The 26,970-nt window shown below is 40.6% G+C and overlaps 1 protein-coding gene across 1 annotated transcript in view; it reads right to left on the reverse strand.

Annotated features, from left to right (window-relative positions):
- Positions 1–13,256: 13,256 nt before the first annotated feature.
- HS1BP3 (HCLS1 binding protein 3) overlaps positions 13,257–26,970 on the reverse strand; it is a 102,507-nt gene continuing 88,793 nt past the window's right edge. Inside the window, exon 7 of the mRNA XM_087947318.1 lies at positions 13,257–14,088. Coding sequence (XP_087803444.1) covers positions 14,028–14,088 — 61 coding nt within the window. The 3' untranslated portion in view covers positions 13,257–14,027. The remainder of the gene's footprint in view (positions 14,089–26,970) is intronic.

Here is a 26,970-nt window from a genome sequence, read left to right on the forward strand (position 1 = left end):
TGCTCAAGCTAAAGCCCAGAAGCAAAAAGGTATTTGAACTTGAATGGATAATCAATATATATCTAGCCACCCACTACTCATCGCAGACTATCATAATCTCCAGAAAAGTCTCCACTTTAACACACACAATGTTGATTAGTTAAGAGTTCTTTGCAGCCTTGCCAGCAGCATTTAGAAACCACAGGACCTGCCACAAATATCCAGAAATCACACCTCAGATCAGAAGTACACCGAAGCAGAACCAACACAAAGCAGTGCTCAAAACCTGAAGAAGGACCAAGCCATTACCACCCTCCCAGCAGACAAAGGGCAAACCATGGTTATCATGAATAAAACATAATACATTCAAAAAGGTGAAGAATTGGTAGAATACAAAAAACAACAACCCTACATTTCAATAAACACTAACCCAGTGCAGAAACTGGATAACTTGATCAAGAGATTGATCAACAACCCAACTAGGAAAGAATCTCAAAAGAACAGTGGCAGATGAAAAACAATGGGCCCTTCTGGGTCACACTTCTGTGGATATCCCAAAATACACAAGCCTGACATACCTCTTTCTCCAAAGTAGTGCCACACAGGGACTTAGGGATCTCCTCAATCTCTGTCTCACTACCTACTTTCAGTTGAGGGACAAGTATATCAACAAATCAGAGGAAAGCAAGTCCCATCATTCTCATGACTCATAGCAAAGACCACAATACAGCACCTAGAAATTATAGCACTCCTACATATATAACCAAAAGTATGGTTCTGGGGAAGCTTCTTGGATGAGAAATGAAACATCTTCAAGGAAAAAAATCCAAGAAAGTCCAGTTGCCTTTTGAAAAAAAAGCACTTTTGGGACAGCCGAGACCTGGATTTGATAGTCTCTTTCCATATCAGATTAGGTTGACTGACAAATCTGTTTCAATTTTTTCTTTCATTTTTTGGGGGAGGGATTTCTTCACATCTACTGCATCATAGTTAAAAATTTCTGTTTTGGAACTGTATTAGCAATAAAAAAGGAAGGGAGGGAGGGAGGAAGGAGGGGGAGATTATTTTTTAAAAAATAGTCATGTTAGTCTTCTGCATATGTGTGTCTGCATATGGAAAAGGAGGGTGGAAACATTTAGGAAGCAATTATCTCTCCAAACAGGTTGACTGATAATGTTTCTCTTTTACTTCACATGATATAGTACAGTATATAACAAGACGGATATAATTTCAAAAGCCTTTTCACTAGCATTTATCTTACTGCAATAGGATCTTACAATAAGATGCAGTAGAGGTGTCTCCACATCACCAATAAATATTTCCATTACTGGAAATATTTCTTTGTATTTGAAAACCTCTCCAAGTCAATGGCAAAAGATTAAGGGAATGCAGCAGTGGCACAGAGTTAGTGAGAATTGCAAAGATGCCTAGCTGTTAATGAAAACTTCCAGCAGTACAAATATGCCAAGAGTATCAATAAAAGCGGAAGAGCCCTGTGATGAGATTCAAACCTTTTAACCTTAATTTAAAGCTTCTAACCTGCTTTCTCCAACCTGTCACCCTTCAGATAGATTTGATGTCAACTGCAATTACCTGAGACAGCATGGTCTCCGGGAATGGGTGTTTGATGAGTCCAGGTTGGCAGGACAGGAGGTTACTTCAGTTGCATCTAATTTACCTCAGCAACATGACTGAAATGTCTTCGCTGCTTGATTGAAGGCCCATCTGAAATCCTGCTATTGGTGCAGAAACAACAGCCAAGCAGGTGCCAAAGAGATTTTGCCAAAGGCTGGAAATTGTTTTTCGAGTCTAAATAATACTAGACAACTCATGACCCTTCAAATCTTCATTTCAGAGATATTTCCTTACCAGATTCCTCAATGCATGCAACAATGGCAGAGCTTCTAATTTACCTGAAAATTTCTTAAAAATCAGGGCGATATGCCTTGAAAATAATCCCAGGTTGAATTTTGCAGCAGTCGAACATCAGGAAATATTCTGTGATATTTTGTATTATGTCATAAAACATTTTATGATAATTTTGTGTCATTAAATATTTCATTACAATTGCCAAATTTCAATTCCATAGGAGTCAAGGCTCCTGGATTTTGGATGCACTCTATAAGTTAGGCCATTTGAGGTAACTGGGTTGAAAAAAAAATCATGTCCTGTGATGCACCATTTCACCCAGTTAAAAGTTACAGACACAAAAGTTTTAGTAAATACATAGATGAGATGCAATATTTGGAAGCCCCCCACCTTCCCCAATACTGATCGTGTCTTTTGAAAAGAAAAGAACAGGAAGCTAATCAGAAGTCATTTGCTTTCATGGCACAACTCAACTCTAATTTGTTTATAGCTGTCCAGATAAGCTTGATATTAGCTCTTTCAAGCCTCTGGTTCTTGAATGGGTTGTTTCACCTCTTGGCTATTCAAATTACTTTTTCTTTGTCCTTGGGAAACTTCCAAATTGTATATAGCCTGCTATGGCCAATACAAAATGGAATATTATATCCCCTATAGCAGGGGTCCCCAACCACCGGTCCGTGGACCGGTCCCGGTCCGTGGAGCACTCTGTACCGGGCCGCAAAGAATTTTTTTAAAAATGGCGGCTTCCTTCGCCTTGGTGAATGCTGCTGGGATCAGGGATCAAGGACACAAATGAAAGAAGGGGAGGGAGGAAGCAACCAAAGCCTGTCCTGCTCTCCGGCTCAGCGGCTTCGGTTTCCTCCCGCCTCGTTCCTCTCTCAGTCGCTCTCTCGCTCCTCCACCAGCCCAGGAAGAAACTGCTTCAAAGAAGCCGGGTGGTGGCTTTTCCTGTCGCCGCAGCTCCTCCGAGCGCCGTTCACCCCCACCCCGCCTGCCCGCGCGGATTCAATCCAGTGCTCCGTTCTGCCTGCCTGCCTGCCTGCCTGCCTTCGTTTCTGGTTGTTTGGGAACAGCTTCGGCTGAGAATAATAACTATTCGCCTCTTTTTATCAGCGAAGCTGCTCCCAAACAACCAGAAACGCAGGCAGGCAGGCAGGCAGGCAGAATGGAGCACTGGATTGAACCACGTGCGGGCGGGTGGGTGGGGGTGAACGGGCGCTCGGAGGAGGTGCGATGACAGAAAAGCCACCACCACCCGGCTTCTTTGAAGCAGTTTCTTCCTGGGCTGGATGTTAGAGGTCCATCGTAGCTCTGAATGATCCTAAACAAGGACTACAGGAGCTTCCTAGGGAAAACACACTGACTAAATGCTCCTCATTCAATTCCTGTTTTCACCAAACAGAGATAAGAGAAACATCTGCATGAAATTTTGTAGCTACACAGCTGGGCAAGACCTAGAACTAGAGAGACTGCAGTCAGGTGTCTTTAATGCTAGTTGTAGGGTAAACATAAAGTTTTGGAAATGGAAAATACAATCTCCCCCCGCCGGTCCTTGAAAAAGTGTTTGTGCTTGAAACTGGTCCCTGGTACAAAAAGGTTGGGGACCACTGCCCTATAGCATTGCTAATACACAAAGAACAATGCCTCTCTCTTCCTCATACTGTATCTGAACCACTACATGAATTTCTGCACATTTATAGTTCCTGATGGTTTGGCTCCACAGTAAGATGTGGATTAGGGGGTTGTCTTTGGGCCATTGGCTCTTGCTCAGTTTAACCTAGTTTATGAGGTAAATGAGCATTTGAGAGGATAAAATGGAGTTACTCCTGTAAGCCATTTGGAGCTCCTGGAAAATAAGAATCCAATAAACAAATGAGTACTTGGTCTATAGAAGACAATATATTTAGCTCAGGATTGAACCATGGAATCCTTAGTGCTCTCTAGGTTTGGTTATTTGTTTGAAGACAGTTTGTTACCAGACTAGGTAATACCTTCAGGACTAGAAGGGAATAGGGTTTTTCCTCTATTTATATACAGTAGCTTGCCCTATGAGGTTTTCTATAAGTTTTCTTCTTGGAAGATCCTTGACTAGGCTGTTGTTTATTGCCTGATTGTTTGTCTGAGTTGGTAGTACCTTGATTAGGGTAAGCAGCAATCAATCCCTAGATAAGCAGGGATTAAAACCAACATCAGGATTAACACCATGAAAACAATCAATAAACACGATCCTAATCAAGGAACTACTAAGAAAAAACAACAACCAAACCCCAACAACAATGACAAGTCAAGTTACAAACCCCACTCCCTTCTAGCACTAAAGATGTTAACAAGTCTGGTTACCAAAGACTGACAACGATCAAACTCAGTGAATATTGTATGTTAAAGGAATTCCAAAATGGAAAGAATAACCAAGACATCCCTTACTTATGAAACAGTACATCTGCTGCTATCATTTGGCTTGCTTAAATTAAAAGAACAGTTTGGAAATTTTTTGCTCAATGTATAGTACCTACTCAGTTTCACTCCCATAGTGAAAAACTCAAATGTGACATTTCCAGTTGCAGCTGCAAATTGCCAGTAATCCAAATCATACTTTTCCATTATTTAATTTCCACTCTGTTGATTGATTCAGAATGAGAGCTGGAAGCCTGAATAAAGTTATTTTCAGGAATATCCTAAAATAGTTGTCTGTCCCTGAGGCTGCCTAAATCCCTTCATGAAAGAAAAAAAAATGTCTGTAGAGAAACATGGGATTTTTCTGAACAATATAAAATGAGGTGTGGAGCAAGAAAGCTTTACTTATCAGAGGATCTAAGTCTGATGTGAAGCCTTTCCTCTCTTTCAACCATTCTCATATTGTATTATTCAGAAAGTAACCAACAAATGAGTGGTGGAAAGAACAGAAAATGGCCAGGCCTTGAATTCCTTCAAATTCAGTATTCTAGCCTCACAGCTCTAGGAATTGTCAGAGTCCTAAATTATTTAATGATATGGACTGAAAGAGTTATTATATTAAAGAAGGAAGGAAGGCATTGAAGGAAGATTCAAACTAACCTCAGAATGCAAAAGAACAGTCAACTTTGAGGAAGGCAGATTCCATTGGAAAGCTACAGAAATCTTCCTAAGTGCAAAAATTACAATAACCCATGTTGTGAATCAATAAAAGTTACTAGCATAAATGCAAATCAGGGTTTGGAAACCTGCACACCTGATTGGTCCTTATACAACAACTAGGGATTGGTCCATAACTAGTCCCTGATTGGCCACTATTTTGACACTTCTCATTGGTTATAAGTTTGAACTTGTTGCACATGTCATTGGTTAATAAGGTAGCAGCTAACCCTATAAAAGGGTTGCTGTTGCCCATAGCCTTGCTCTGTTCTGTTCTATTTACTATTATTAAAGAGTTGAAGTCACTGGTCAGATTTCTGGTCTCCATTATTCTCCAAACTTAACACTGGCAACGAGGATGGGATGCGGAGACCGAAGAGCTGACTGAGTTACAGAGCAACCAACAGAGCACGTGGTCGAACACGCATCATCAACGGCAACGTGGCCAGCGGTGCCGTACCACCCGCTCCATTCAACCCAGAAACCGAAGACTGGGAATCGTACATGGATAGGTTCCAGATGTTTCTGGAGACCAACAATTTGAAAGCTGCAACAACCGGCAAAAAAAGAGCTATCTTTCTAACTCACTGCGGGCCTACCGTGTTTAAAATGGCAAAATCGCTTGCCAAGCCAGCCAAAGTAAAAGCGATGGACTGGGACGTCCTCGAACCTTTGCTATGGGCTCACTACGCACCCACCGTGCCAACCTTAGTCAGAAGACACGAATATTACCAGAGGGACCAACGGAAGGGCGAAAGCCTTGCCAATTACATCGCGGACCTCCGAAACCTTGGAGGCCTCTGCGGATTCTCTGACTTAGAAGAAGCCCTCCGGGACCGCCTGGTTCTGGGCCTAGAAGACGGCACGATCCAGAGCAAAATTATGGCTAAGGGGGACATCAGCCTCACCGATGCCCTTAAAGCCACGGCAGCGGAGGCGACCAAGAAGTCGGCAGCCCGAATGCGCCGCACCAACGCCACCGCTACGTCAACTCGCCAAAGATATCTCGCCTCGCTCAGAGAGACACCCGGTATCGACTCACCATGAAGACCTAGAATCCCCATCAGAAAGTGATGAGGAAGAGGTCAACCGACTCCAAACGGAACGAGACCAGTTCACACAACCCTCATCCCGACCGTGTGCAGGATATGGGGCGAATCACCCACGATCCAGCTGCAAATTCCTCGACGCACTCTGCCGCATTTGCGGGAAACGAGGTCACATCGCGAAGGTTTGCAGAAGCAAACAAAACTCCAAACCCCGACAGGCCGAATGCCAGTCTTCCGGTTCTTCGGCACACACCGAGAAAAACTGAACCACCAATGGGGAAACCACTCCTACAGAAACAAACCGTCCACCCACCAGGCATGAAGAAACCAGGCGGGAAGAGACCCACCAAACAATCACCATAGGCCACGCTACATCCCTTGATGCCGGGAAAATCCGAGTAAAGGTCGCCATCGAAAAAAAACCTTGTGTGATGGAGGTGGACTCGGGATCTTCCCTCTCGATGGTGTCGTGGAAAACGCTCCAACAGCTCATTCCAACGATTCGCCGCCAAGACCTTAACCCTCAAAGGGTTATACTCAAAGACTCTCAGGGTAACCGAATTCCCGTCGTCGGGTCCCGCAGATTCAGGTCTCTTTCAAGGACCGCACCGTCGCACTACCACTGACTGTCGTGGACCGCGACAGGCCTAGTCTTTAGGCCTTCAATGGTTCAGACCGCTCGGAATCACTGTGCCGAGTCCACCGGGCCGAGAGCAACGATTGGGAGGAGGCACTCGTGCAAGAATTCCAAGGCGTTTTGCAAACGGACTAGGCAAGTACAAGGGGACCCCGATCTCATTTAACTTGAACCCTGAGGTAGCACCCATCCGCCTTAAGCCGCGTCGGGTGCCGTTCGCCTTGAAGCCTAAAATCGACAAACAACTCGAAAAGCTAATAGCGCAGGGCGTGCTGGAGCCCACCGACCACGCCCGCTGGGAAACCCCTATAGTGATGCCTATCAAGCCTGATGGGTCACTAAGAATTTGCGGAGACTACCGGGCCACCTTAAACCACGCACTGCAGCAAAGTGCATATCCAGTGCCGGTAGTGCAACACTTGCTCCATTCCCTGGGTGGTGGGAAAGTTTCGCTAAACTAGATCTAGCCCAAGCGTATCAACAATTGCCTGTAGATCCGACCACGGCAGAGGCGCAAACTATCGTAACGCATAGGCGCATTTAAATGCAACCGGCTCCAGTTCGGGTAAGTGTTGCCCCGGAATCTTTCAGAGCTTAATGGAAAGGTTGTTACAAGGGATAAGAGGGTCGTACCATATTTTGACGATGTACTCATCGCCGCCCTAACAAAGACATTCTAGAAAAATGACTCAGAGAGGTTTACGAAGATTCCAAAATGCAGGCCTCAGAGTTAAAAAGATAAATGCCAGTTATGTACCGAAAAGTAGAATTTTTGGGATACCTCCTGGACAGCCAAGGAATCCATCCCACCGAAGACAAATTAAGGGCGATTAAAAGGCCCCTACTCCAAGGAACAAGGCAGACCTACAGGCATTCCTTGGACTTATCAATTTCTATAATGTCTTTTTACCCCACAAAGCAACGGTAGCTGAACCATTGCATAGACTATTAGACAAAAAAGCAACGTGGGTTTGGGGACAACGGGAACAATATGCTTTCCAACAAGTAAAGAAATTGCTAACTTCTGATTCTGTACTTATGCAGTACAACGAGACTCTTCCGCTCACTATCACGTGTGACGCATCACCTTTTGGGGTTGGGGCAATTCTGGCCCACGTATTACCAAATGGAGCGGAAGCCCCCATCGCGTTTTTTCGCGAACCCTAGCTAAAGCTGAAAGAAATTATAGTCAGCTGGACAAAGAAGCTTTAGCTATTGTGGCTGCAGTTAAAAGATTTCATGAATATGTTTATGGCCGTGCGTTTACGATAATTACTGATCATAAACCACTACTGGGGATCATTGCGGGTAATAAACCAACCCCGTATATATTGTCCCCCAGAATGACCCGTTGGTCTGAATTCTTGGCGGCCTACAACTACACCTTGCAACACCGCCCGGGGAAATCAATTCTCCACGCTGATGGGAGGGTGTGGAAACGCCACATAGACCAACTCCGATCGAGATTACCACCCAGCGCCCATGACTCCCCGGGTTCACCAACTCAAGGGGGAGGAAATATCGAGGAAATTGACTTTGATATGACAAATAGCAGGCCAACGGAAACCCTACAGCCCAGCGAAACACCGGAACTTGAAGCGGGGAGGGAGTTGACTTTTTCACGGAACTTTAATACGGGGGAAACCGAACTGCAAAACCCCGAAGAAACACGAAGTAGCGGAGACAACCACAGTGAAAACAGCACGGAATCACCGTGCAGTGAAACAGACTTTAATAAAGATCATCCAAACGCTCCACCGGAACCGGACCTTAGACCAAAACCGGTGGAGCCACGGAAATCATCCAGACAGACCAAACGGCCTGTCTATCTTGAGGATTTTATTACAGCTCCCCTCAAACGGAACCCAAGGGGAGGGGAGTTGTGAATCAATAAAAGTTACTAGCATAAATGCAAATCAGGGTTTGGAAACCTGCACACCTGATTGGTCCTTATACAACAACTAGGGATCGGTCCATAACTAGTCCCTGATTGGCCACTATTTTGACACTTCTCATTGGTTATAAGTTTGAACTTGTTGCACATGTCATTGGTTAATAAGGTAGCAGCTAACCCTATAAAAGGGTTGCTGCTGCCCATAGCCTTGCTCTGTTCTGTTCTATTTACTATTATTAAAGAGTTGAAGTCACTGGTCAGATGTCTGGTCTCCATTATTCTCCAAACTTAACAACCCAAATCATATTTACCTTTATGATTTCCTTTATGATTCTTTAAAGAAATGCGGGCTTCCCTTTGCTGGATATACCCAAGCTGAAATTGGAAAATTATCTGTTGTGGATGCTTTAATTTAGATCCATTGAGAGGGAAGATTAACTCTGATGACCTGAGGGGGCCTTCCAGCTCTGTGATTACACTTGAAACCTATTTATTAAGTGCCCAGATACTATGTTTGTAAATTTGATGGTGGGCGTGCTTGCGTGCATATGAGTGTGTGAGTGTGTGTGTGTGTGTGTGCATAAAGGTTGGGAGATGATTCCACAAAGGCTATATTGCATTATGATTCAGCAAACAAGATATTTCCATGAATTCCCACTGTCATTTGTCTAGGATGATCTGTAGATTCCTGCACCGAGCAGAGGGTTGGACTTCCAAGATCACTTCTAATCTTCCAATACTTACAAGGTCACCTCTAATCTTATGATTCAATGATTCTACATTAATCGCACCCGCAAGAGCACTTATATACCACTTTATCGTGCTTTACAGCCCTCTCTAAGCAGTTTACAGAGTCAGCCTATTGCCCCCAACAATCTGGGTCCTCATTTTACTGACCTCAGAAGAATGGGAGGCTGAGTCAACCTTGAGCTGCTGAGAATCGAACTGCTGGCAGTGAGCTTAATTAGCCTGCAATACTACATTCTAACCACTGTATCACCACGGCTATGAAAGAGTATATCTGTGATTTTCATAAACATTAACCATTCTGCATTACATTTAAAATTGATAAGGTGTGTGCAGGATCCCATCTAGATCAGTCACTGGGACTAGAGGTTTAGTCTTCCGAGCTTTCAGATTTTTGCTGGAGCCCATCTGCAGGGAACTTCTCTCTAGTAGTGTGTGTACTTTGGGCTATTCTGTGTATGGTGTTTATATAGTGCCTGGTTGTGTGGGGGTTTTTAGTTGTTGATTGGGGTGTTGATGACCAGCTATTAAGTAGCTGACTGTTGTTTCTTTGTGCTGCCAAGAACATGCTTCCGAAATAAATAAGATTTTTAAGAAGAGACTGGACAGTCACTTGTCTGAAATGGTATAGCGTCTCCTGCTTGAGCAGGGGGCTGGACTAGAAGACCTCCAAGGTCCCTTTCAGCTCTTTTCTGATTGATTGGATTGAATTGATTGGTTGATTGGTTGATTACTTGATAAGCTGGTTTGACTGACAAGGGGCCTGGTTGCCAAGTTTCAATCACTTCTCTGATATCAAATATATACCTTCCCTGCTTAAGAGTATATATGATATTCTTGTGTAATGGTGGTCCAATACTCTGCTTTATTAATGTTGTCATTATTATGTGATCTAAAAGACTGATGTATTTCATTGGGTAAATTTAGAACTGTAACCTGATTTTGTTCCTCACTTAGTGGTTTCAGCAGGGTGGAATTACATATTCCTTCACCATCTACCAACATGGTCAACAATTAACAACAAGCCAACAATCTCAATCTGTTTGAGATGACGGCAATTGTAGAACAATACACATAGAAGGCACCTGATTAGGAAAAGAGAAATAAAACAACTAAGCTAATGAAATGGAAATGTAATAAAATTAGCCCACAGTTGAGGACATAAAAATAAATTTAGCTAATCATCAGAAGGAATGAAAACAATCTTGTTGCAAAAGGCCTCTGTTTTCTACATTCTATTAAAAAAACCTGAACATCTATTGACTTTAGGAATTGGAATGTAATATTTGTATTAAATTGTAAGTTAAGAAATGTCTTCTTAATAAACAGCTCAGGTAATATTCTGATCGTGCTTGTATTCCCATTTACACATGATTAATCATTACGCTGCTTTTGACTTTAATTCTATAAGCTTAAACTAATATTTTGAAAAACTGCTGCTATATTGTAACAGCTTTTATTTTTACCTGTTTTAGAACCTTCTGTACATTGCCTTGTGAGAATACTTAAAATATTTTAATTAATAAGTAAATAACATGTACATTTATTTGAAAAATGGAGGTTTGGATCAATGCAAGCTATCGCTGTAATTCAATTCAGGCTACAATTCTAAAGTCTGAGAATTTTGTAAGATGCCAGCTGTGGGTTTTAATTCAAATTTATCAATAGGCACATAGATTTGCAGATCATATTCTTTCAGTACTAAAAATAGTATCATGACCATGGCTATAAGAATACAGTTGGCATCCTGCCAATCTAAATGTAATTCCAAATAGGGTTGTCCTAAATTGAAATTAGTTAAAAATATTTTCAACTAGATATATATTCAAATACTAATTTAAAGAGTACAGCATCCTGTGGCTTTGGCCAGAACCACTCTGTTCTTTTTATGCTAACTTTCAAATATGAACGATTTCAACCAAGTAGCTTTCCCTGTTTCCAAATCCCAAGAAAATATACTTTCGTTGTCTTCCCCATTCAGAGGGCACATAGTATCTGGGCTGCAAACCCGTGGAGAAAGCAAGCAGAGATGTGGAGAACTCAACCCCCCCTGAGATTCTGCAGCCCAAATAAAATCTGCCTAAGATGAGTAAGACCTGGTTTGCAACTTTGTACCCAGTTTCAATTATCACAACTTTAAGAAGGATGTGATGAAATTAACAATAGCTTCAAAGGAGATGAATGGCATGGAAAATCCAGGGAAGAAAGGCTGAGAGACTTGATTAGAATGAGAAGACTAAGCAGAAGTAAGGGAATGCTGTTGGGAAACCAGGACAGTCCAAATTAGAATGGGGGGTTTGTAGGAGATGGAATTTTATTTCTGCATCTTTTTGCTGTCAACCAATCACTGTCTGAATATTTATAGCATGGATCCGCTAACCCTGGTGTCTCATAGGATTTAGTATTCTAATACACTGACTTATGTTACAGCTGGCAAACAGAGGATTAAGAATAAATGAATAAATAAATAAATAAATATACACTTATGCTTCTTTTAATAAGGTAGATAGATGGGGGGGGGGAGAGAAAGAAAATACAAATCCTCTCCATGACCGGTTTTCTTTGTTATCTTCTGGGAGGAGGCTTCGAAGCATCCAAAGCAGAACAACTAGATTCTGTGATAGCTTTATAGCACATAGTATCAATCTTGTTAACTCTCAAGACTCTTTTTCCCCCACTATATATTGAAACTGGTCTGTGATGAATACACACACACACACGACACACACATATGTATAAATATATGTGTGTATGTGTTTATATATCTCATATGTACATGTAAATGCATCTATGTGTATGTAGACACACACACACATATGAATGGGGTACTTACATGTATGGTATTCAGCTTTGTTCGGGTATTTTCCCACGTCATTATAGTTGTGCTTTTAAAGTTGTAGCAACATTTCGGCAGAATCTCATCTGCCATCATCAGGCTTCTGTATTGTGTCCGTCTGTGACCGTCTCACAGACGGACACAATACAGAAGCCTGATGATGGCAGATGAGATTCTGCTGAAACGCTGCTACAACTTTAAAAGCACCACTACTATGACGTGGGAAAATACCCTAACAAAGCTGAAGGCCATACATGAAGTACCCGCAAAACTTAAGAAAACACATATATATATTTCTGAAGTTCTCGGGTATTTGTATGTGGATCTTTGGTTATTCAGGTTTTCTTCCGCAAGATTGGAGAGTATCTAGGCAGCGTTTCGATGAAGTCTCATTCATCATCTTCAGGCTTGTGTCTTCGGCTCTGTGCTTCTCAGAGTGAGCTTCTCACACAGAGAAGCACAGAGCCGAAGACACAAGCCTGAAGATGATGAATGAGACTTCATCGAAACGTTGCCTAGATACTTCCAATCTTACGCGGGAGAAAACCCGAATAACCAAAGATCCACATATATATACCGTGTTTCTCATATAATAAGCCGGGTCTTATTTTTTTTTTGAGCCCTGAAAAAATGGCTAGGCTGTCTTTTCGGGGGTGACTTAATTCCCCCCCCCCTTGCATCTTCGGGCGGGTGGCGACGGCTTGGATGTTGACCTTGGCGTTGGTGGGGCACTTCGTATCGGGGTCAATGCAGGCAGCACCATATCCGGTGTGCAACAAAAGTACTTCCTAATGGCAACCCCCCCCACCATTCCCCCCATTTCGCATGTTTTAATATAGGCCTTAATTTGGGGGGAGGGGCTTAATTTCATTTCATGCCTATGAATTAATTTTCATTTTCATTTCATGCTGGGACTTCCTATTGGGGGAGGCCGTATTGTTGGAGAAACAGGATATATATATATATATATATATATATATATATATATATATATATATATATATATATATACACACACACACACACACATACATATACATACACACATATACATATATATATATATACATACACACACACACACACACACAGAGAGAGAGAGAGAGAGAGAGAGAGAGAGAACAGACATCAGAATTTCATTTTTTAATGTGTACCACTATGTTCACAGGAAAAAGGGACAAGGTTATCTTACCTTATCTTAAAAATAATCAGATGGATAAATGAAACATGTACAAATGTGATAACAATTGTTTTATCAATCATTGAAAAGCTTGAAAATAATTGTTAAACTGTACACACAGACTTGGGAGCAAAAAGACTTGGTTGTGTGACTGGACCTGGGTCCCTGAGTGTGATAAGGGCCCCATTTCTTGGCCCCATATTAATACTGATGTCCTTAGTTCTACTTAGTAACAGTGCACATTTATTTTGAATTGTTTTAAATTTATTTTTATGTTTTATGGTGTATGCCTGTCCAGAATCACTCGTCGAGATGGAAGGCTATTGAAATTAAATCAATAAATAAAAATCATCAGATGAAATTGTGAGGAAAAACATTTATGCGGAAGAAGTGACTTTAACACACAAAAAAGAAAAGAACAAAACAATGCAGTAAAAGCCTTATGAAGAAATGACCTGTTTGCAAACTAAGACCTGTTTCTTGATAATCAAAACAAGCAACTGACAGGAGTGGATGACCCGGGAGGGACTTGGGGTGGCTTAAAATGACGCCTGCATAGCCACCTGTTGGGGATGTAATTCTAGATTTCTCTGGAGCACTTCCTTCTCTTGTGTGCCATGATGCTTGTCTGTCACTGTAGAGCTTGATCACTCAATCCTCTTTCCAGGCACCAGAGATTTAGGCCCACCCCAGGAAACCTGAAAACCCCATTCCTTTGTCTTATTTTATTTTGACGTTCTTAATCCACTCCGCGACTTCAGCTTCACCAAGTGGATTATGCAGCTCCTAAAAGAAAGTAAAAACAGTTCAGCGAGAATGCTCATTGCCCGCTGTGTAAAAAGTTAGCAATTATCACTTGGTAAGAGAATTTGCTTCTACCTGAACCCAAAATCTGCTCGGTTGCCTAAATGAGCATTGGGGAGGGGAGGGCAAAAAGGAGGATTCTGGAAAAAGAAAGTCCAGCAGCTGCCTGTCTTGGCCAGCAGCATGAAACAGCAATTACAGTGCTGCCAGACAGTGTGGAGCCTCTGTTTTTAACACCATTAGCTCTGTCATGGCTTAATAAATGCATTAGAATGTAGTATGGGGAGGGGGGAGAAATTTCACCATTGCAGTGCTTGGAGAGGTAGAAAAAAAATAATACAGACTGCATTGATAACCGAGAAATGTGTCTCATTCAGAGAGTTTGTTTCTGGTGAAGAGAAAATGAGATGCCACTGCTAGTTTACAGGATGAGCAGGCAATCTTTCCACACTAGCCCCCAGAGTTCATAAGGGTCATGGCAAGACAGTAATAGAAGGAGGTCTCACAAAAATGTGGAGCTGAAATCTTTTTATCATTTGGGGTCTTCTGTAGGGCCAGCTGGGAAACTTTCTTCAAATAGGTATGGTGCGTTTACCAGAGTGTATTTTAGAGCTTTGTTTTTGTGGGAGGGGAAAAGTAAAAATGATACTTAGCCCTAAATTGCCTTTTCTTGCTGAATTTCTGCATTTGGGAAGTTTTGAGGCTTGCTGAAATAGCACCATGTGGCCTGTGGGTTCCTTACCTCTGAACAGAGTCTTGAGTTTTGATGTTTCTTTGTGGTGTCCCACAAAGACCCAAAACATTATCCCAAACTCACCACATATATTTTCTGGAAACCACCCTGGAATGGTCTTTGTAGAATGTTTGTTAACCTATTTGCATTTAGCCTCATTAAATCTGATTCATTAAAAAAAAACATTTCCTCATAAGAGTTGCTAATGGAAAAAGCCCCCAGTGATTCTCCTAAGTTTATTTGTGAGTAATCATATAAAGAACATATGAAGTGTTTTATTTATGGACTGGAAAACTAAAGAGACATTGTTTGGCAAAGAAGAATAGACTTTGCTCACCAAAATGAACAATGCGGAGAGGAAATTCAAAGCAATGTTCCAATTTTACAAATCAAAATAAATGAATTTCAGTGTAATGTTTAACTCTGTATAAACAAAATAGAAATGAGGTGGAGCAAAAGGATGCTGTTTCCATTTAGCTCCAGGCCTCATCTGATGAAAGTTGGTTGTTCTTAAATTCACCTCTAAGAAGCAAATGAAAATGTGGAGGATTCAGTCATACACTTTTTACTATTTTATCCAGTTTTGTATGATCTGAACATGGGTGTCTATAAGATGGGGCAAATGGCATCAATCAAGATGACACACATGATAGGAGTGTTCCAATATTTGAAGGGCTGCCACAAAGAAGAAGGGGTCAACTGATTTTCCAAAGTAGCAGAAGGGCAGGACAAGAAGCAATGGATGGAAACTAATCAAGGAGAGAAGCAACCCAGAATTAAGAAGAAATTTCCTGACAGTGAGAACAGTCCACCAGTGGAATGCCTTGCCTTCAAAGGTTGTAGGTGTTCCATCCCTGGAGGCTTTTTAAGAAGAGATGGATAGTCATTTATCTGAAATGGTATAGGTTCTCCTGCTTGAGCAAGGAGGGTTGGACTAAAAGACCTTCAAAGTTCCTTCCAATTCTGATGATGTTCTATATTCATTAAAATGACACTGTGATTTGATTCAGAAGCCATTAAATATGAAGTATTGAAGATATGCATTAATGGCAAAGCTTCAGTATTTCAAATCCTACTGAGTATATAACAGGCAATAATTGGGATAGAAAGTTAAGATCTTTAACTTTAATATACACTGCCCCTTTTTGTGAGATGGTGAATCTAAAAGCAGATCCACTTTTATCTTCTCAGCTTGCTTACTCTCTAACTCTTGGCCTAATAGGATATAAGAACTAAATTTTCCTATCCTGTCTCCCCATCCCTATCCTAGGACTTCCTATAAGCAATCTTTTATTTTCCTCGATAAAGTTACAAAGAGTTGTTTCACTGATCCTTGTTCAGGTTACATCTGTAGGAACATAATACATGTAGTTACTTCCAATACAAAAAATGTTAGCAGCAGTTCAGAGCAGTATAAATGGATTTAACAAACAAACAACAAAAAAGACCCATAGATACTAAAAGAAGAATTTTAATAAGAGATATTGTATTGAGGCACCTTTAAAGGAAAAAAAACCAAAACCAGGGACCTGAACAGCAGCATGTGTATTAGGAATACACACACACAAACACACACACACACACCATTATTACATGGATTGTTAATATCAATTATTGTGGAACAGGAATTGTAGATTGTTATATTTTTCTTTTGTGATTTTTGAAATACATTGTTAGTTCATCTTGAATATCTTTGTTAAAAAGGAGGCCACAAAAACAAATATTTATCAGTCGATAGAGCAAAACCCACTTGGTAGTGGATGCAAGAGACAAATGTGATAATTAATCTTTCATACAAAATATTAAATAAGAATGAAATCAGGCTGATTCGTAAAGAGTTTATTTTATGCTGATCCCAAATGCAATCTGCCACAAGCCAGATCTGACTTTTTTTTTCATTCATGATAATAGTAAGGCTTAAATATTATTTTAAAGAGTGCTTGTTCAGACAAATTGAATAGTTTTCAATCCAAGTTTACATTTAACTTTTCTGAATCTAAACTTCACAGATAAACATGCAAGGAACTGGCCGGCAAATATATATATATTTTAGCTGTTTAGGTGTGTTAGGAAATTGTTTAGGTTTTCTTGTCCATGGGGCCAAATCACGAATGTGTCATCGATGTATCTTAACCATAGTTTGGGTTTGAGGATGGCATTGGCCAGGGCTCTGGATTCGAATTCTTCCATGAACAGGTTAGCAATGACAGGTGACAGTGGTGATCCCATGGGGGCTCCTTCTATTTGTTTGTATCTTTGTCCTTTGTATATGAAATATGTGTTGGTTAAGCAGTGTTCTGTCCTAAACAATTTCCTAACACACCTAAACAGCGCACACCCCAAAATCAAGTTCACCATGGAAACAGAAACAAACAAACAACTACCATTCCTAGATGTACTAATCTACAAAAAAACAGATGGCACACTAGGACACACCATATACCAGAAGAAAACACACCAACCGCTACCTCAACGCCCAATCCCACCACCACCCAGCACAGATAAACTCCGTGGCTAAAACACTAATTACCAGAACCAAACGCCTGGCAGACAAGACACACATTAAGACTGAACTATGCACCCTGACTAAAGTACTGACAGCCAACGGCTTCCACAAAAGCAAAATCACCAGCTTGATCCACAAAAACACACTGAAACATAATAGAGACCCAGAAGATGAACAGACCTATGGAACAGCTGTCCTGCCCTACATAAGAGGTACTACAGACAAAATTAGTAAGGTACTACACAGACATCACATCAGGACTGCCTTCAAAACAGACAGAAAAATAGCAGCCATCCTTAGCAACCCCAAAGATAAAATTGACCTGGAAAACCAAGGCATATACGAAATCCCCTGTGCATCATGCCCGGCCACATACATTGGACAGACTAATAGAAGAATAAGTACCCGCCTGGATGAACACAAAAATGCAGTCAAAAAGCTGGAACACACTTCCTCACTAGTCCAACACATGGAAGCCACAGGTCATAGCATCAACTTCAATGGCACCAAAACCCTGGCCACTATGGAAAACCCTAGCCACAGAGTCATCAGAGAAGCCATAGAGATTGAAAAAAGACCAGAAAGCATGAATAGAAGAGATGATTCCACCAGGCTGTCAATCATTTGGAAGCCTGCACTCACAAACAAAAAAAATCTCCACACCACAAGCCAGGCAAACACCTGGGCACAAACAGATCCCCCCTGATACCTCCAGCTCAAACACACCCCAACCAGGCACCCAGATGAAACCCAGCTTCCTAACTAATGATAGCCGTCCATTTACACGAAGCCAAGCTGCACTAAAGGCCTCCATTAAAGTAACACAATGCTGCCAGCCAATCAAGATACAAAAAGAGCCAAAAACAGACAGAAGATATCAGAGACACCCATCAAGCAGAACACAGCAAACTCCGAGACCAATAAACACAGACCAAGACTCCCAACCAATCAGGATGAAGAAAAAACCATTCTGGCACAGCAATAGGCTGCCCCAAATTTAAATCTGAAACCACTGTAAAAGTCTGACCCACAGACGGACACAATACAGAAGCCTGATGATGGCAGATGAGATTCTGCTGAAAAGTTGCTACAACTTTAAAAGAGCTACAATGACGTGGGAAAATACCCGAACCAAGCCGAACACCATACATGTAAGTACCCGCGAAAACTTAAGAAAACATATATATATATATATATATATATATATATATATATATATATATATATATATATATATATATATGTATGTATGTATGTATGTATATGTATATGATATATGTGGATCTTTGGTTATTGAGGTTTTCTCTCCAGAAGATTCAAGTATCTAGGCAGCGTTTGGCAGGTCCCACTCGCCATCTTCAGGCTGGTGCTTTCGGCTTAGTGCCAGTGCAAGCAGTGCCTGCTTGCACTGGCACTAAGCCGAAAGCACCAGCCTGAAGATGGCAAAGTGGGTTCGCCGAAACGCTGCCTAGATACTTTGAATCTTACGCGTGAGAAAACCCGAATAACCAAAGATCCACATACAAATACCTCGAGAACCTCAGAAAACATATATATATATATATATATATATATATATATATATATATATATATATATATATATATATATATATATATATATATATATATATATATATATATATATATATATATATATATATATATATATATATATATATATATATATATAGGTGTTAAGCTTGGTTAGGTATTTTCACGTCATTGTAGTTCTTTAATGTTGTAGCAACGTTTCAGCAACATTAAACATCATTCAACATTAAAAGAACTACAATGACGTGGGGAAAATACCCGAACCAAGCCGAACACCATACATGTAAGTACCCTGAAAACTTAAGAAAAAAAAATATATATATATATATATATATATATATATATATATATATATATATATATTTGTTTTCTGAGGTTCTCATGGGTATTTGCTATATATATATATATTTCACCTAGTGTAGCTAATGAAAGTAGTTTCAGTACTGCATCTCTGTTCTGCCTTCTTATAATAATCATGTTATAATCTAAAACTCTATCTCACAGCCTTCAGAGTTGGCTGGTGCATGGTCTGTTTTTGCCTAATGATCCTCTAACAACAATTGCATTGTCAGGAATGTATTGTCTATGTTGTTATTTTAGCCTGAGGAAACAATAACAACCCGCTGAAAAAGTAAATGAAACCTGTCTGCTTTGGCTGGTTTTCTATAGCAGTTTTGGCATTCTATTTTACTTGATCTGGTTTACTATTGATCAGATGTCATGGCTTTAATTGTATATCTATTGCATGGATTTAGAAGACTTTAGAAACTCACAAGACAGGAACATAACAAAAAGCCTTCACAGAATTATCATTGCATTTGTACAAACTTTCCAGCCTTTTGTTCTTTCTAGTTTTAAGTCCCAACTTTCCCTTCTTTTTACATTTGTGTGTTGTGTGACATATAATTTTAATCCATGTTGAATTCTTATAGTTGTATAAGCATTTGTACACAAGCCTATGCTGATGTTCATCTCTGATCTTCTGACCGATACTGGTTTTAGTGCATCGGGGTTCTGTATTTCAATTTCATTGACACCAGTTTTAGAAAGTTTCCAAAAGTTATACGCTAGACAGATTTCTTCATTCTTACTCATATTTTATCATTTCAAAAATCAGTTACCAGCCATATCAAATAATACAATCATTTTTTTAAAAAAGTGGGTGAAACGTACAAAAGCAAGAAAAGATATAACCTACAATTTAAGTCAAATTGTCCAGTTGTCAAAACACAATTCACAAAATTGGTCTTTTGCTCTTTAGGATCTTGAAAAAAATTGAAAGACCCATGCTATCAAAATAAATTTTGTTTGAGTTCCTCAGTCAGGTGTAATTCTGACTGAGTAATTAATAAATTAATAAAAAATAAAGGTGTAATTAAGTTCGCCTCAAGATGGCGTCGACGACGGCCGCCTTGGTGAAATGCTCTCTAATGGTTTCTTTATTCCTTATTATTATCTACAATTCACTACGGATTTCATACTCACGAGACCATTTGCTAAGAAATAGGCAATGTTCCCTTAAGGAGCAGCTTTCTGATTCCCCACCCCCACCTGTCTTTGCAAATGTGGAGGAGATTCTAACCAATTCCCCGGTGCTATGGATTATAACAAAGAAAGCAAAGAAGCGACCACGCCGGAAGAGGAGACGAGGTAAATGAGCAAGAACTTTAAACAGACTAAGGAATGGGGGGGGGACTCCCCTCCCTTCAATCTTTCTGACTAATTTACGCTCGCTGGCTAACAAGATGGATGAAATTCATCTCTTAAATAGATGGAATTCTGATTTTCATAATTCAGCTGTTCTTTGTTTTACTGAAACCTGGTTTAATCCACAAATTCATGGGGACAACACCATATACATCCCAGGATTTCAGACATTTAGATCAGACAGAATTGAAGAGACATCAGGTAAAACAAAGGGTAGAGGATTATGTTTATATATCAACAACAGCTGGTCTCAAGATATAACTATAATATATAAGTTTTGTGATGAAAACTTAGTCTTTACACATCAACTGCAAGCCATTTTACTCTCCACATGAATTCTCCTCATTTCTCCTAATAGCTGTGTATGTTCCTCCACCAGCCTGTGTCAACAAGGCATTACGAACTCTTGCTGATCAAATTATGGAGGCTGAAGCCAAACACCCAGGTTCCCTTCCCATCATTTTAGGAGATTTCAAACAAGCAAATTTAAGGAAAGAGCTCCCAAAATATTTCCAGCATGTAAATTTGTCCCACCAGAGGCAAAAATACTTTAGACCAGGGATCCCCAACCTTTTTGACGCCAGCGACCGGTACCGGTATCAGCTGTGGCGCCATGCCCGGTACTTTGCATCAACAGCGCCGCTTATTTTTGTGACGAAAAAGTGCTTCCAGTGACCTCGACCGGAAGCACTTTTCACAAAAAGATGGCGTGCATCGCATAGCTCGATGAGCTTTTTCGGGTAGAAATGGCTTTCTACCCGGAAAAGTTCACCGGAAGCACTTTTACCAAAAAGATGGCGGCGCCCAGCAACCAGCGGCCCGGTAAGACTTGTTCCGCTGGACGTACCGGTCCGCGGACCGGGCGGTTGGGGACCCTGCTTTAGACCACTGCTACACAACAGTAAAAGATGCTTATAGGTCTTTACCATGAGCAGCTGTGGGACAGTCTGACCACTGCATGATTCACCTTGTACCTGCCTACAGACAAAGACTTAAAACCATTAAACCCACAATTAAATCAGTGAAGACTTGGTCGGATGAGGCAAAGCTGAAACTCCAGGCCTGCCTTGATTACACTGATTGGAATGTTTTTGAAGATGCCTCTGCAGACCGAGATGAGCTCACAGATACTGTAACATCAAATGTTAGCTTCTGTGAAGACTTATGTGTACCAACAAGGAACCTGCAAATATATAGTAACAATAAACCTTGGTTCACGGCTAAACTTAAGCAGCTACGTCATTCCAAAGAGGAAGCCTACAGAAAAGGTGACAGAATGCTATACAACCAGGCCAGAAACATATTAACAAGAGAGATCAGAGCAGCAAAAAGAAGCTACTCTGAAAAGTTAAAGAATCAATTCTCAACAAATGAACCAGCAAACATGTGGAAAACTCTTAAAAACATCACTGGCTTCAGCAAACCTCCTTCCCAGGCAGAAGGAAATCAACAACTAGCAGATGACCTGAATGTGTTTTACTGCAGGTTTGAAAAGAAACTACAGCCACCTATCTCCACAACCCACATCTCAAACACACCAACAACAGCCAAGCCTCCTACAACTGGCCCCAATCCATTGGGCTCAGAACCTCTGATCACAGAAAAAGAAGTGCAAGATCTATTACACAGACAGAAGCCAGGAAAAGCACCAGGGCCAGACAAGATAACTCCTTCTTGCTTAAAAGTCTGTGCTGACCAATTGGCCCCCATCTTCACCCGAATCTTCAATAGATCACTAGAGATGTGCTATGTTCCTTCCTGCCTCAAACGTTCTACCATCATCCCAGTGCCAAAGAAGCCCTCCATCAAGGAACTGAATGACTACAGACCAGTTGCTCTAACATCTGTAGTTATGAAAATCTTTGAAAGGCTTGTGCTGTCCCACCTGAAAACCATCACGGATCCGCTGTTAGATCCCATGCAGTTTGCATACCGAGCAAATAGATCGACAGATGATGCTGTTAACATGGCTCTGCATTACATCCTACAACACCTTGAATCTCCAAATACCTACGCAAGGGTCCTCTTTGTAGACTTCAGTTCAGCATTCAATACCATCATTCCAGACACTCTTCTAAGTAAATTAAGCCAACTAGCGGTACCTGAACACACTTGTAAGTGGATCATAAGCTTCCTAACAGACAGGAAGCAGCAGGTGAAGCTAGGCGGAATCACATCTGATACCTCTACAATCAGCACAGGGCCCCCCCAAGGCTGTGTGCTATCTCCACTTCTCTTCTCCCTATATACCAATGACTGCATCTCAAACGATCCATCTGTTAAAATACTGAAGTTTGCTGATGACACAACAGTGACTGGTCTCATTTGAGACAACAATGAATCTGCATACAGACAGAAGGTTATACAATTTGCCTCGTGGTGTAATCGGAACAATCTGGAACTGAACACACTCAAAACCATAGAAATGGTGGTAGACTTTAGAAGAAACCCTCCCATACTACCACCTCTTACAATACTAGACAACACAGTATCAACAGTAGAGACCTTCAAATTTCTAGGTTCTACTATATCACATGACCTAAAATGGACACCTAACATCAAAAACATCATCAAAAAAGCACAACAAAGAATGTTCTTTCTGCGCCAACTCAGAAAGCTCAAATTGCCCAAGGAGCTGCTTGTACAGTTCTACAGAGGAATTACTGAGTCTATCATCTGCACCTCTATAACTGTCTGGTTTGGTTCTGCAACCCAACAGGAAAGACACAGACTTCAGAGGATAATTAGGACTGCAGAAAAAACAATTACTACCCACCTGCCTTCAACTGAGGACCTGTATACTGCATGAGTCAAAAAGAGGGCTGTGAAAATATTTACAGACACCTCACATCCCGGACATAAACTGTTTCAACTCCTTCCCTCAAGACGACGCTATAGAGCACTGCACACCAGAACAACTAGACACAAGAACAGTTTTTCCCAAAAGCCATCACTCTGCTAAACAAATAATTCCCTCAACATTGTTCAACTAATTACAAAGTGTACACTACTATTACTGTTAATCTTCTCATCACTCCTTATCACCCATCCCCTCCCACTTGTGATTGTAGGACTGTAATTTTGTTGCTTGTATCCTTACGATTTATATCGACTGTTTCCTAGTATGATTTGATTGTTGATTGTACCCTATGACTATCATTATGATTCTTGATTCTTAACGAATGTACCTTTTCTTTATGTATAGAGTATTTACACCAAGACAAATTCCTTGTGTGTCCAATCACACTTGGCCAATAAAGTATTCTATTCTATTCTATTCTATTCTATTCTATTCTATTCTATTGATAGATTAACAGATAAGTTATTTTTGTGCTGATTAAATTAGCAACACCTTGTTAAAAACTAGAGCTATTCAGATTCATGTACAGTATTGTGCGTTTCAATCCATGTCCTTTTCCCCCTTTCACCAGTTTGTTTTCTGTAAATCACAAAATGGTGTACCTGTTGTTAGTCAGATTCTAAATGTTGTGAGCTTTATTTATTAGAGATTCCCAACAGCTTTCAAAGGCAGCCTTATGCTGAATGTATTGCAGTAATCCAACGTAGACATTACTAGTGCAAAGCTAATGAGGCAAGATTCAGCTCATCTATCAATCTAAATTAGTGAAAACTATTTCTGGTCACTGTAGCCATCTCAATTCTCACAGTACAAAATTCAGGATCCCCAAACTGAATATGCAATGTTTCAGTAGGGCTACAACCCCATCCAAAACCAGTTTAAGCCCATTACCTGGATTGCTTACCTATGATAATTTTATCTAGATTGAATGTGTTCATTCTCATCAATTTACATTTCCCTAAGGAGCTCAACTAATCAATATTTAACTACCCTTGGAGGTGGTTTGAGGCTATAATTCTGTGCACACTTACCCCGAAGTAAACCCTATTAGAGCTATGATATTACTATGAATATCATAGCTCAACCTATTGAATACAATGGTTCTTACCCTGAAGTAAATATACTCATGATTGATCCTTTGAAGAGACTGAAACAAGGCTATCTCAGGGCTGTCAAACACCTGGCCCACGGGCTGGATATGTCACATGGTGGCCAAGCCCACACCTGGTTTGCAAAGGGGGAAAAAAAGTCCCAATGTGTCATGTGACGCCACCATGATGACATGAGTTTGAAACCCCTGGAATATCTAGTAAACCTGGTACCTGGGGAGGCATCTGGACTCTTCTTTAAATCAATTAGCTTAGCCTTCTCTAAATGATGGTCTCAGATGTGCTGGGCTACAAATCTCATCACAATAGTGTCTGTCATGGAAGGAGCTGTAGCTATATCTCTGGAAGACATCAAGGTAGAAAAAGCTAATTTATCCATGTGCAATACAGGCTAAATACAGTAAGTATTAGTCTTCTAATACATCCTTTTTCCACTAGACACAAGACAAAGGATTTTGTCATCTCATTTCTTGGAGAATTACTTAATGTACATTTGAGGAACAATCCTTGAGCCACTTACCAAAGCCACTTGCCCTTTCCACTTTTGTCAACATTTATCCCCCCAGTCATATGGCAAATTTGGCTTCACACACCTTTTGGCATGGATTATTGGCTGTTCTTAAGACGATGTAGAGCACTTAATATTTTACACTTTTGTCTCAAAATCTAGTTCAGTATTCAGCCCCATCCCTTTCTTTTTTTAAAATTAGCTTGTCATATTGCTGTTTGGCCTGTTCAAACTTAGGAGCTTATTTTCCAAAGATATTAAAGCATTAATATATTCTGTCAATGCATAAGTAGCCACTGAACACTCAATAGTACTGGCCTCATTAACAGAAGCCATGTCTGTGAGGTGTGCAAAATTGGAAGTCGTTGGCCTTCGGTGCCCTCATTCATACAGAAACAACATGTGTAAGGCAGTAACCATCGCCCTGTTGTCTTTAAATCCATCTTCTTTATCTTGCTTTGAGATGAGACAGCTCATTTTTTTCCAAATAGCTGATAATGTTGGATGCTGGACTTCCTGACCTTCTGATGAAACACAGTGAAAACATTTTTTTAAAAAACCCCTAACCAAACAATGTTTATTTTTTTCACCTGCAAGGCTTTATAAGTGTTGATCCATTGGATGACAATTAAGTATACAACGGGAAATATAGGTAATCCTCGATTTACAACCATTTGTTTATTTGAAGTTACAACAGCACTGAAAAGGGGATCTATAATGATTTGCCGTAGCCAATTCACCACAGGACAACTCACCATAGGACAACTTGCTGCGGGACAAGAGTTACACTAATATCAAAGAAATTGTGGAATAGAATCATTAAAGAAAGGAAAGGTCTGAATGAAATGTGAATGGCAAAAATTAAAATATTTTAAAATTTATTTTCAATAATTAAATAGAGTTGTTAAATTTTCCCTCGATGAGTTGACAGGTGACAAGATGGCCATGGCGAGTTGTCCTCCAGTGAGGGCTGTGACAAGTTAGCTATGGCAGCCCATTCCCCTGAAAATGTCCCATTCCCCTGAAAAAGTGACATGGCTGATCTTCACACTTGTGAATGTCATGGCATCCCCACAATTACTTGATCAAAATTTAGGCACTTGGCAACCAGCATGTTTTTATGATGGTTACTGCATCCTGGGGTCATGGGATCACCATTTGGGACCTTCCCAGCCAGCTTCCAACAAGCAAGTCAACAAAAGAAGCCAGATTCGCTTAACAATTTACAATGATTTGCTTAACAACCTTCACAAAGAAAGGTTTCAAATTCAGGTGTGACTCACTTAACAACCACCTTGCTTAGGAATGGAAATTCTGATTCCGATTGTGGTCATAAGTTGAGGACAACCTGTATGTAATACATATTGATGTCATATGTCAGCTTTCCTTGAGATGAGTAACTCTCATTTTTTCCAGTCAGCACAGACACAGAGGATACCAGATGACAGTAGTGCAAGACCGATGAGAGATATAGTAGATAATTGCCAGAGAGGGAATATACTGCAGTATTAAACCTAGTAGTTTGTTAAAAGCCTGGGAAAGGACATGCATTTTTCCAAATGGAAGGAAAGATCCATGTATCTGCTGAAGATTGCAAACCAGACCTGGGGCAACAGTGGCAGCTGCAGCAAACTGCATGACACCAGAATGCCGATGCCCATGTGATGACACAATTATACAAATACTACCAAAGGATATTCGTTTCAAGAGGTCTGGTGCAAGCATATTAGCATAATTAAGACATCACACGTCATCCTTTGTTCCTCACCGTTGGATGTCCATGCCTGGGAGCAATGCAGAAGAAGAGTATCTCCTTGGTGTTGGATTCAAATTGGGATGCAAAATAAATAGCAGTCCATGAGAAGAAAGTTTACGTGAGCTGAAGATT

Source organism: Notechis scutatus, chromosome 1, assembly GCF_049901735.1.
Source record: "Notechis scutatus isolate UNSWTSFEM ecotype Mainland chromosome 1, rNotScu1.2, whole genome shotgun sequence".
In the NCBI taxonomy this organism is placed as follows: domain Eukaryota; kingdom Metazoa; phylum Chordata; class Lepidosauria; order Squamata; family Elapidae; genus Notechis; species Notechis scutatus.